At 42.8% G+C, this 13,376-nt stretch overlaps 1 protein-coding gene across 1 annotated transcript in view; it reads left to right on the top strand.

The window, feature by feature from the left end:
• tmeff1a (transmembrane protein with EGF-like and two follistatin-like domains 1a) overlaps positions 1 to 13,376 on the top strand; it is a gene marked incomplete at its 3' end in the record, with an annotated part of 100,394 nt that overhangs the window by 66,809 nt on the left and 20,209 nt on the right. The window contains exon 4 of the mRNA XM_005746363.1: positions 6,026 to 6,055. Coding sequence (XP_005746420.1) covers positions 6,026 to 6,055 — 30 coding nt within the window. The remainder of the gene's footprint in view (positions 1 to 6,025; positions 6,056 to 13,376) is intronic.

The raw sequence follows: 13,376 nt of genomic DNA, 5'->3' as shown, positions 1-13,376 counted from the left end.
GTGTTAATTTAACTCTTTTTGGAGAGTTGGTACGTTAACTCTGATTTAGTGCTAAACACCAAATCTGTCTGGAGTTGATAATTTAACACTTGGTGTTAAGAGTTTATATATTAACTCTCAAAAAGTATTTTAGTTTAACTACGTAAGAGTTATCTTCTAATTCATTCTAAAAAGCGGGAATTTTACTGTTCTGAACTTCTAGAAATTTCTTTTGGAAATAAACATTTACTAAAAAGATGCAATGGTTTTTGAAAAACATTTATTCTGAACTGTGCACCACAATTTCAAAACATTTTCTGAAAGATGTAACAGTGTACATGTTCTCACTTTCATTAGAATTTTGTTTATCAAAAGGTCTGACATGGTAAATGCAAATAACAATGCAAATAACAGCATTCTCATCACTTATTTCAATAAATACAAAATACAATATGCATGTCCTTCATTCATCACTTTGTGGAACTGCAACGCACTTCTGCTCTCCCCCATATTCCATCTTCACAAGCATACCGTCACTGTCATTATATTATGCTGCTATCCTGTATATATTGTACATACTATTGTTTGAGTACTTACGATTGTTTTTTTTGTACTTTTTATATTTTACATTTATATTTATTATTGAAACTTGCACCAAGGGAGTGGCACTCCAATTTCGTTGTACTCTGTACAATGACAATAAAGGCTATTCTATTCTATTCTATTCTATTCTATATCCTATGTGGAGATTGAATAAAAATTAGTTGACACTAATTAATGGCACAAATAATCCAGTAATCAATTGCAGCACAGTAAAAAAAAAGGAATCCTCTTTGAGCCATTACTTGTGTAAAGTATTTTCCCAAAAGACAAGGACACAGGCAACAGGTAATACTGAACTAAATGTAAAACCTCAACCTTGTTCATTTTTACTTAAACCGTGTGCACAAAACTCTGGAGGGATCTATGCTAACGTAGAATCCAGTCAGGACGTCAGCTACTGCTGTTTGCTCGTTTTGTTTTTTTTCATGGGCGATCGTTTTCAGGCTTCAAGCAGCACCATTATACCAACATTTCACATTCTAGACATTGCTTTAGGTGTATTTGACCAAAAGTTTGACTGAAAATTCACATGCAAGCTTTTTTTCAAGGCTGTGGTATTTGCCCGCAAACACCTTTCAGCTAGCTAAAACAGAATATTATGCTATCAGCGAGCAACATGGCTAATGCCTTTCACACAGCTTTGTCTCAACGCCAAAGAGCCACAGAAGTAAAAGCTAATAATAATAATTGAAACAATCTTTGAAAAAATGACTTACCAAGCATGGCAAACAACTCAAATATGTAGAGCAAAATGTTCTGAAACGGCTTCGCTTCAGCTTCGATTGGAGCCGTGCTGGGGGCGGAGTCTGTGAATTTACTCTATTGGTGTCATAGCCCCTGTTGGAGTTCAGAGTTAAGAGGTCAAGAGTTAATGTTTCCATTGTAACACCTCCAGATTTGACAGAGAAACACTCATTTTTAACACTCGATTTTAACTACTATCATTTTACACCCCAGAGTTACATTAAAAGAATGTGACTCTGCTTAGAGTAAAATAAACTCTACTTTTGCAAGAAGACTACTAGCACCAAAACATTTAACACTTTTGAATTTGCTGTGTGGGAATGACAGTGGACTATGGATTATTTGTTCTTTTGTCACATCATGTATGAATTAAACAGTAAAAACAGGTTTAGAGTTCAGTATATTTCTCCCACCTGTAATTACTTTCATTCCTTGTTAGTTTGTTACCCATCGCTCTTTCATATATAGGCTAAATATGGCGGCAGGTCAGTGAGCGCAGTGGGGTCTGACTGACAGCTGATTTCCTTGCATTTCCCAGCAGGGATCATTAGCTTCTGTTTTATATTCTTATTTCAAGTTAGGCCAAATTGATTTTAGAAAAAAAGTATGACTTTCACTCGTGTTCCTTATTATTTTCCAATCTGTACCAACTGACTCCTCTCATTACCCACGGTGCATATATTTCCGTGATTTGTCTTTCTTTGTCTCATCTAGTACAATTCTAATCATTACTTGTTATCAGTTTCTAAAGTGTGCTCTGCGCTCATGTATAACTAAATCTCCCCCCAGCAAATCAATACAGCGTTGTAATGTTTCGTTTATCTAATTAAATCCCTGATAGACCCGTTTCCAACAAACGTCTGTTTCAAGCTCTTGTTTTATAGGTTTTGATTAGATTGTAGGAAATCAAACTAAACCATGAAGGACACAGAAGTGTGGTTATAAATGCATTATTTCATAAAATGTATGTTGGGTAACTTGTTTTCACAAGTTCTTTTTTTTTTTTCAGTGTTATAACAGATTGTAACTGTAACATTTTGACTTCTCTGACAGGCTGTGGACTGATTTTAAGAACTCAGTTCAGTTTTGATGCTAAAATATATGATATTAGCTTACAGATGATTAAATGTAAAACAAATGTCAATAAAAGGCTGTCTCTCAGCTCACAAACCCCACATAACTACAAAAAAACCCCACTGCTGTGGCTTCAGATAGCATTTTGCTAATAACAATGTTAGCAAGTTTAGCTAAAGTTAGCTAGCTAGGTGCTACGTAAGGGATCAAGTACCTTCTGATCCTAAGATGATTTTCTGAGTCCTGTACAAGGAAGCAACTTCACCACACCCGGGATCTTTTCATTATCTGGATTCTGTCCTTGTAATATCAGCAAGTGGACACATGAAGGTGGCTATGAGCTGACACAAACATGCTTTAAGATTTCTTATTTAGCAAACTATGTTAATATAGTCTTGGCAGCCGGGGGTCAGTCCGCCAGGGCCTCCGCTCCTGGCCGCCACCCGACACACAATGCACCCGACCCCTGGTGGGCCTGCGGGAGGATGGGCCCATGTCTCCTCTTCGGGCTGTGCCCGGCCGGGCCCCGGTTCGCAGCCGAGTGTGAAGCAGCGGGAATGAGGATCAGCACCTCCAAATCCGAGGCCATGGTTCTCAGCCGGAAAAGGGTGGAGTGCCCACTCCGGGTCGGGGATGAGTTCCTGCCCCAAGTGGAGGAGTTCAAGTATCTCGGGGTCTTGTTCGCGAGTGATGGGAGAAGGGAGCCGGAGATCGACAGACGGATTGGGGCTGCAGCTGCAGTAATGCGGACGTTGCACCGGTCCGTCGTGGTGAAGAGGGAGCTGAGTGTAAAAGCGAAGCTCTCAATTTACCGGTCGATCTACGTCCCTACCCTCACCTATGGCCACGAGCTGTGGGTAGTGACCGAAAGAACGAGATCGCGGATACAAGCGGCAGAAATGAGCTTCCTCCGAAGGGTGGCTGGCCTCTCCCTTAGAGATAGGGTGAGAAGTTCGGCCATCCGGGAGGGGCTCAGAGTAGAGCAGCTGCTGCTCCACATCGAAAGGAGCCAGCTGAGGTGGTTCGGGCATCTGACAAGGATGCCCCCTGGGAGCCTCCTGGGTGAGGTGTTCCAGGCATGTCCCACCGGAAGGAGGCCCCGGGGCAGACCCAGGACACGCTGGAGAGATTATATTTCTCGGCTGGCCTGGGAACGCCTTGGTGTTCCCCCGGACAAGCTGGAGGAGGTGGCTGGGGAGAGGGAGGTCTGGGCCTCTTTGCTTAGGCTGCTGCCCCCGCGACCCGACCCCAGACAAAGCGGATGACGATGGATGGATGGATGGATGGATGGATGGATGGATGGATGGATGTTAATATAGATGTGGTTGGCTAATTCAACTCCTGGTATAGAGTATACTTTACTGTGAGTTACTTTATCAATTTAATTCTAGCTAGCTGACTAACTGTGTTTTGCTACTTATGGTTATTATTATGAAAATATATTATGTGATTAGAGATGTTATTTGGCTAGCTAGCCAAAAACTATTAGCTGACCTGAAAAACTTGGACACCAAACAGAAACTGGGAACGTTCACTTTTTGGCCTGTGGTTGCAGATCGGTCTACAACGTCTCTTTATGCTCTCTTTACACTTAATGTCATGTCATTAGCAGTCACATGACTACAAACACTGAATACTGGTCATAAAAAGTGCATCAAAGAACAAGCCCCACTGCTCACTGATTTTGGAAAAAGATTTAAACCCTTCACCTTGAACATTAAATAATTTTCTCTTTACTAAATTAACATCTCCCTCACCCACTGATGGTTTTTTTTTTTGTTTTTTTGCTTTTAAGAGGTTGAAGCAGAGTCCCACCTACAGTTTGCAACCAAACTCTTAACGTTTAATCAATACCATACTGACAGAACCATTAATATCTGTACCCACTCTTGGACCATTTCTTCCTGCTTTCCCATGAAAAACAATCTCATCATGACTTTGTAAAGAAGTGAAGCAGCTAAAGGTGAAATTTAATTGAACAAAGCAGCCGGTGTCCATTTCTTAATGCAGCAGCAGCTGCGTGCCAGAAACTCCAAACGCGGCGTCCATTTCTTAATTCGAGGCAGACGTGCCAAGTTTTATGCTGTCAGTCAATTTCCTGATGGAGCCGCAGGTCTGAGCCAACGAGGCGCCGCAAACATAATCCTGTTTATTTAAACCTGCTGCCAGAGAGGAATACACCCTTACATCCACATACCTGTACCTGCTGTACCATGATTGACATGTATTTGCTCTGTTAATGGATGAATGAATGAAAGTTGATCAATGAGTACAAGATCAATAGCCCTGATTTTGGGGTTCAGTACAAATGTTTGCAGCTTCATGTGTCAGCCTTTATATGTTTGTGCCGGTTTAAACATTTGAATTATGCTTGAAGTATATTTTGGTTCATTTCTGTTCAAATTTGGAAATTATAAGCTCTTGGTTTGTAGCTCTTTTTAACCCGATGGCTCACCTGATGCCTTAAGGCACAACCCATTGATAAATCTCATAGATGGAACAATATTTAAGTTTGTAGTCCCCCTGAGTGAAATAGCGTTATTTTTACTAACTATGGGGTTTGATTTAGTACTTAGTTTGAGTAAATCAAAGCAGAACCATTGAGGCTATTCACACAAAACAATAGATCATGATTTGCATGATTATCACTGAAAATATTTTAAAAAATGCTAAAATTAGTCACTTGGGTGGTCTATCCAAGTAGAGTCTATGAACTCGGTTCTGCTGGAGGTCACTTCCTGTTGAACGGGAGTTCTTCCTTTCGACCATCTCCAGGTTTTTGCTCGTAGGTGACTGTGTACTGATGCTATATAAATGGGTCTGGTTCTTGTTTAAACCAGTACCAATTAGTCCAATCCACTAAAACTGGATTGGACTAATTGGCTTTGCAGTTTTAAGACCCAGGGAAACCAGCCCGCCAGCGCTTTGTAACACCCGCGACCTCTGGCAATAAGGAAAGGCTGCTCTTCATAGAGGACTCACGCTCGAGGAGACATTTTTTGGTTGACTCAGGCTCCCAGAAGAGCTTCGGAAACTTTTGTGTCGTCTTTGCATACCTCCACAATGGTATATTATTTAATCTTTAAAAACATTGGAGATTTCCCGCCTACCACCAGAGAGAGCCCAAGTACCACAAGTGGTACGCGTACTCCCTGGAACATCTCCAAGGTTTATTTTCACTTACTGTATGGTAGTGACAATTTTTACATGCACACCTCTTTCAATAATGTTCAAAGTCCCTGATAATCGCAGTAACAGTGGCTTTAATGCTGCAAACCTGCTCAAGCCCACACCGAAAACTCATCATCAGTCAGTAATGGAATTGATTTCTTTTTAAAAAGCCCAAAAGTCATACAGTCTTATGAATCCGTAACATGGAGGGCATTTGCATATACCTGAAATCTTCCCTTGGATGTTCAGGGCTGCAAATTCTAGTCGGGTTTACAATAAATAACAACTTTATACATGAAGTTTGTAAAAGCACATATCTTAAATAAAAAATCTTTATATAATAAACCACTAAAGGAACTAAAAAGCTGCATGGCTTCCCGTCCACGAGACGGTTGGTTTAAGGGTTTAATAACAAGCAGAAATCTGATGGTTTGTGTCTCTTGTGTCTTCGCAGATCCCGGTTCTGGTTCAGGAGACGGAGACGGTGAGTGTCTGTCTTTCACTGGGCTATTTAAAGATTTCATTTCCTGCTTCACTTCTGCTGCGGGTGAAAGTCAAACACAAATCAATTACAGCAGAGTCGTTATCTGCCCTGCACAAACATTAACTGCTTGTATTGTGAGCCGTCTGTGATATGAAGAAACTAATCACTGAGGTCAAAACGTGGCTGAACGACCCCTCCACGCAGAACCGTTTATTCTGCCTCTGTGAGTCCTTCTGTGCCTCTGCAGCCCCTCGCTGAATGTTAACTCCTCTAATAAAGGTTTCATTAAGTCCTCCCTGAAGAACACGATGGTGTTGTCTGTCCTGTGGGAGTCGAGCTTAAAGCCTCGCTGTTGCCAAATTTGGCAACAGAGACATTTTGCAACCATCTGTGAGCACGGACCACAGTGTTTGTTGTTTAATTTGGCTGCTGGAGGGGTTTTAATTGGAGGCGGCTGCTCGAGAGGCAGTACCTCCACCATCCGCTGCCATCTGCATGTGGGCGGGGCCTCTGAGCAGCAGGAGATGGAAGAGTTGATCCATGGAGGATTAGAAAAGGTTAGAAAAACTAACGGCAGCTCTTTAAACATGTTCACACCTGTTAACTTGTTTCCTAACAGTAAATCATGGCTGCATGTGACATGCAGAATAAAATTGACTAAAACACACATTTAGTTCTTTATTTCACTTTTTTAAATGTACATGTGCACAAATCTGTGTGCATTTATGATGAGAATACCTCGTTTATATTCAAACATACAATTTTATACATAAAAACTAAGCCTTTATGTCAGTCATCGACTGAGGAACCTCAACTTCATCATTTCAATCAAACGTCTGTTGTATTGATCTGGTCAGGTAAGTATCACAGGGGGTTGTTAATCACTTCCAGCTGCTTTAGTGTTAATGAAATTTATAACAGGTGCACAAGAGGGGCAACAATGAGACAACCCCAAAAACAGGAGCAGTTTTTAGACGTAGAGAGCGCTGACACATTTTCCCTCCTCATCGTTTTTGGCTGTTTTTTCACTAGTTTGGCCGTCAGTGGTATCATGAAGTGATACCTGGGCTCCTCCAGTTTGCTCCTCCAGGATGGTACGTCAATATCTGTCTCTCCAGGAGACAAGCAGTTACTCTAGGAGAGCTGGGCAGGACCGTAGAAGGCCCTCAACCCATCAGCAGGACCGCTGTCTGTCCAAACTACTCTGCTTTATTAAGGCTGTCATTTAGTTGAAAAAAGTTAGCGTTCATCCTCCAGCTTCACTGTGTTTATGCTAGCCATAGCTGTGTAGCTAGCCACCACGCAGCACCTCATTGTATACCAGCTAGCCCGACTTCAGTAACCCTACAAGCGTCGCTGCTGTTTATTTTTCTGTCTTCATTTATGTTGGAAGTGATAGCAGAGCTGCACGTTTTAATTTTTGCTGTGGCGGCCTTCCAGGCCTTCCTGGTTTGTGCATGTCGAAGCTCAGTTTGGTCATCGTGGCGTTTCAGCCGATGACACGAAATACCATCCTGTGGTGGCCTTGCTGGATCCGCTGTCCACCCTCCGTGTGATGATACACCGCTCTCAAGGCTCTGCTGGTGCTGCTCCGATGCAGAACGGCTGAGAAACTCCTCTCTCTCTCGGGCTTGGGTGATGGTACCGCTCTCGAGCCCACGGAGAGTACGCTGTCCTTGCTAGGATGACGGCGGATTCCTCTTCACTCACGTGTTCCTCTGACAGGTGCCGGTGCGAGCTGGCCTTGCCAACTCCCCGCTGCTGGCCGCGAAGGATTACCGCTCACTCGCAGAAGCGGATCAGATTCTCCTGGCAACCAGGTGCTTCGGCATCCAGGCGATAGTTCCCGACTCACCGACAGCATCTACTGCACCACCACCGATTCTCCCGGGGGCCTTCAACTCATCGATGGTGGCTGGGATCGCAGCACGGTGGCACCACGGAAAAGGGCAGTGTTTTAAGCATCAGCGTGACAACGCTGTGCCGCCTTTGCAGTTTTAAGACCCAGGGAAACTAGCTCGCCAGCGCTTTGTAACAGCCGCAACCTTTGGCGATAAGGAAAGGCTGCTCTTCATAGAGGACTCACGCTCGGGGAGACATTTTTGGTCAACTCAGGCTGCCAAAAGAGCTTCGGAAACTCTTGTGTCGTCTTTGCATACCTCCACAATGGTACATTATTTAATCTTTAAGAACATTGGAGCTTTCCCGCCTACCAACAGAGAGAGCCCAAGTACCACAAGTGGTACGTGTACCACAGTTTGAGAATCACTCCTCTAGTTGTGCCATAGAATACCAGAACTGGCAGATCCACCACTGGCGCCCTGTGCTGTGAATGAGTGAGAGCAGATTCACCCTGAGCACATATGACAGATGTGAAACAGTCTGGAGAACTTTTTAATGAAATCCAAAGCAGATTCGATTCTGTTGTTTATCTTAGTCAGTGCCTAAAGCTCGTGGGCACAGAGGAGGATCGGATCATAGATCAACCAGTAAACCAGCAACTCTGCCTTCACAGCTCTCTTTACCACAGTAGACAATCTGTCCACCAATATCCTGCTACACTCCTCCCCTACGTATGAACCCTGAGATACTTGAACTCCTTAACTTGAGGCAGCAGCTCCTCTCCATCCTGAGATGGCAGTCCACCTTTTTCCATGATGGAAAACTGCTCCGGTGAGAGCTGGAGACTGATGCTTGCTGAATTCAGAAGGATGCAATCTCTACTAAATAAATCAGAGAAAGCCCGTAGTAGGTAAGAAAATATGCCCTTAAAGTAGGTCATCAACTGGCAGAGTTTTCTAATGAGATCTGTTAGGTAAAAGATTTTACCCTATTCATGTGTAATGTCTGTCCTTTAAAATCTGAAAGGTTCCCTTCAGGGCTGATAAGTTCTTTATGAAGAGTGATTTGAATGATTACGTGGAGATGTGGTGATTTTCCTTCCTCACAGATCATCCGTGTGAATAATTTCGACTTGATTTGGAGACATGATGATGCCAAGTCCTTCTTTTCCACTGTAATTTGTAATTTTCTTTGGGCTTTGCTGCTTTCATGTTCATTTTTTGTTACAGCTCAAGTTTAAAGGCTTGGTTTTCTCTTTGGTAAAGGCTGACTGACAAATGTGTCTGCACAAAGCTTTGGATTCAAACACAAAGAAGCAGACTTGCGTTCGAATTTAACCATTCAACATATTTTTTACTTGCACTCAGCTGTTCAAATATTTTGTTCATTGGCCGTTAAAATGTATTTTCACTGCTGTGCTGCCCTACTGACAATAGTGCAGCACAGAGTGACTCAACGAGGACGAACCCATCTGTAGATGTTAGAAAAAGCAGCAATTGTTGCTCTTGTAAACCAGCTTGAAAAGCTTTGTCCTTATAAACGATGGGCAGTTTGTAAAAATTCATCCAGAGTGGGTCAGATTGTTTAAGCAGAGACATTATTACTGTGTGTCTGACCAAGCCAGAGCAGTTTTCTCGTGGTGCGATTATTTGCAAAATCTCTGCACAAATGTGAATCAATTCCAGTCCATTCTGGCTGAATGTGGATCGTCCAGCCGCCACTGACTGTCAGGAGATGACAGCAAGTTTACCGGCAGTGTTTGAGGGCCATTGGAAACGTCATCACCCCGTATCGATGGGCCGTGGAACAAACATTCGTCTTAAAGTCGAAGAACTTGAGAAACCACACAGCTGTGATCCTGACAGTGACATGCTCCGTAGGTGAGAAACTCTAATTGTAAACAGTGACAGTAGCTGTGAAGTTGTACTTGTGGCAGGAGCGTTAGTACTGCGGTGATACGGCACCGCGTGTTTGACCTGCTGGTCATTAGTTCATTAGCAGGACTCTGGAGAACTTCAAGACATGCTGAGGAGGTCGTTTAACCATTTAAATCAGCTGTGATGAATGAAGAACACATCTAAAACCTGCAGGACTCCGGTCCTCGAGGCCTGGAGTTGGACACTCCTGCACTAGAAGATCCAAAACGTCCATAAAATTGGGCTCCAGCATTCTGTGAATGACTGTCCAGATGGTAAATGGCCTGTATTTATATAGCGCTTTACTAGTCCCTAAGGACCCCAAAGCGCTTTACATATCCAGTCATCCACCCATTCACACACTGGTGATGGCAGCTACATTGTAGCCACAGCCACCCTGGGGCGCACTGACAGAGGCGAGGCTGCCGGACACTGGCGCCACCGGGCCCTCTGACCACCACCAGTAGGCAACGGGTGAAGTGTCTTGCCCAAGGACACAACGACCGAGACTGTCCAAGCCGGGGCTCAAACCGGCAACCTTCCGATTACAAGGCGAACTCCCAATTCTTGAGCCACGATCGCCCCAATAACTTAGAAACCTTAAACTGTCCACTAACCAGTCTTAACACGACGCTTCTGCATCTGCAAAGCCAGATTTAACCCTGTGTCAGGCCGTGGGTTCGTTCATATATGAGCATACGCGATGAGATTTATTTTCCCCTCCATTCTTAGCAGTTTGAAATTTTATTTCAGTATTTTCCAGGTAATCTGCAAAGGAAAGGAAAAATCTATCATTTCAGTGCATGACCTTTTTAAGCAGTAAATCGCAGCTGTAATAGCAACTAAATAGCAGCTGTGATTTAGCTCTAAATTGCAGCTAAATGGGTTTCCAAAGAAGTTTCTGCTTCTTGGTTCAGTCATTAAATATACATTTATTATATATGAGCTTTTGAGAAAATCGCTTTAACATTTAATGTTAGATAAGGTTCGTGCATTACAAACATAAACCATAAACAGCTGAGAATCACCCAATAAAGTCGCATTATTTACAGGTCAGTGAGACAAATCTTTAACTAAAACAAAGCCAACTCGATCTATAGTGACTGGAAGGAAATCCATACTAACTTCATGTTTATTTAAGCTTTTAAACAGCTTAAATGCAACAAGCAAGAATATACCTGTATCCTGTAATCTACATCTAATTTGCAGCCTTAAAAAAACCTTTTAATGAAAGTTTTTAGTTAATAAGCTGGAAAATACAGAACCTGTGAGTCACCTCAGCTCACAAATACACGGCTGAATGAAAAGGCTCCGTAACAGCAGGTCACTGCAGTTTTTCACACCATTTCACAGGAGGAGTGAGTGCATCTGCTCGGGACTGATAAAACGAAGCCTGACATTCACAAACAACAACAAACAAATCAGCTGTACAAGGCGTGAATAATTCATCCAATAAATAACGTCTGCGTTAGAACAGAAATACCTCCGCCGCTCGAGTCACGCACACGGTTTCATTTCAACAAACCCATTAACTTCTCAGAGGCATTTTTGGCACTAAGCGTCAGCGCTGATCGCACAGTAGCTGGAATAAAATTTATAGTTTTTAATTCTGTGTCACATTAATCATTTAAAGCTTATTGTTTCCTTCCTTTGTCTTTGACTGTCACATCTGTCCTGATCTGCAGTCATGCTAAACGTATTAGTTTCATGATAACAGACGCTGGATTAAACACATGATGCTGTGGATGATTCACGGGTGGCGACCTGCTGCTTTCGGCCTCCACCCTGAGCTGTCAGTTTGATACTTTAACCTTTTCTGTCGACGTCTAATTAGCCTTCTCCTGCCTCTGTAGTGTGTGTGTGTTGAACCTTGATGCCTCCTGGTCTGAAACTGAACAGATGTCAGCGATGTGATGATGAAGACCTGATCTCTGTCCACAAATGGTAAATGGTAAATGGCCTGTATTTATATAGCGCTTTATTAGTCCCTAAGGACCCCAAAGCGCTTTACATATCCAGTCATCCACCCATTCACACACACGTGATGGCAGCTACATTGTAGCCACAGCCACCCTGGGGCGCACTGACAGAGGCGAGGCTGCCGGACACTGGCGCCACCGGGCCCTCTGATCACCACCAGTAGGCAACGGGTGAAGTGTCTTGCCCAAGGACACAACGACCGAGACTGTCCAAGCTGGGGCTTGAACCGGCAACCTTCCGATTACAAGGCGAACTCCCAACTCTTGAGCCACGATCGCCCCACACAAAACCGTTTTAAGGTTTGGATGATCAGAAAATCAGATTCAGTGGATCTTTTACTATTTCATATTTTTCGTGTGTTAAATTATTTTTATTATTGCTAAAGTGTGAATCGATTGTAGCGCAGCTTAAAGAAATGGCGCCTTCCTTGACTCTCGGTTGCCTTGGAAAGCTTGAGGACTGATTTCTAAATGAAAGACTCCACAAAGATGGGTTTTCCACAGAAATCCAAACCAATGGGATGTTTAAAGCTGCTCCCATGTGTTTTACCTCAAAACCTCTTGTCAACAGCGAGCAGCATCCACGGATCACACATAACTTCTCATGAGGGCAAAAATAACCAGCTGATAACATCCTGATGATGTTAGCAACAAAGTTATGGTTAGCTATGTTGGATAGCTAGCTTTTTCTTTCTATGTTACGGGTGTGTTTGGCTACTGTTAGCTAACGTTAGCCAGAGGATAGGATGAAGCACGTGGACTGATTTCTACATGAGGATGGATCCAAAAGATGTGAGATTTAGCTGTGACGTAATGTCAACCGTGGCTAACCTCGCTAACATCTATGAAATCCTCTATGAAAGGAGACATGACACATAGAGTATCCTGAACTTTATAATATCTGAATGACAAAATTCTAAAAAAAAAAAAAAGCGAGACGCCCACTATGTCATAATTATGAGCTGTAACCATCTAAACTAGACTTATTTACAGTCACAACAGTGAAACGGCTGTAGATGCTCCTGTAGAAAACACAAGTCTCGAAGATATCAACGTTTTATTTGTGATGTCAGGGAAAAGAACTACTCTACCCACAATTCTAAGTTGAAACACTGACTTATCTGATTAATGGAGGTGGCTGTTACCATGGCAATGTTTAAACCCAGTGGCAAGCATGAAATTTGAGAAACAATTAGAGCGGTGATTGAACTCGGGAACAAAACACGGTTTACACATCGGAGCATGAGTACTTTACCTCAGTATGCACACACACATTCTCGTTTTGATATCTTAGTGAGGACATGTAATTTACATGATGTTTTCCCTAGCTGCTTACCCTAAATATCAAAAGTAAATGCCTAACCCTCAGCCTAACCCTAACAATAACCTAATTGTAACCTTGACACTAAAACCACATTTTGAGTCTCAAGAATGCCTTCAAACTCGTGAGGACAGACACTTTGGGCTGTGACTGTTGGTCCCCACAAATATAGTAACATTCCAACTTTTGGTCCCCACAAAGATATATAAACAGGTACAGACACACACCAGACTACAACTATACTAAACACTATGATACTGAAT

The sequence above is a fragment of the Pundamilia nyererei genome, unplaced genomic scaffold, assembly GCF_000239375.1.
Source record: "Pundamilia nyererei isolate P.nyererei 1_Seehausen unplaced genomic scaffold, PunNye1.0 scaffold00177, whole genome shotgun sequence".
Classification (NCBI taxonomy): Eukaryota; Metazoa; Chordata; class Actinopteri; order Cichliformes; family Cichlidae; genus Pundamilia; species Pundamilia nyererei.
The sequence above is the reverse complement of the archived record's forward strand: the minus strand, read 5'-3'. Positions and strand labels throughout refer to the sequence as shown.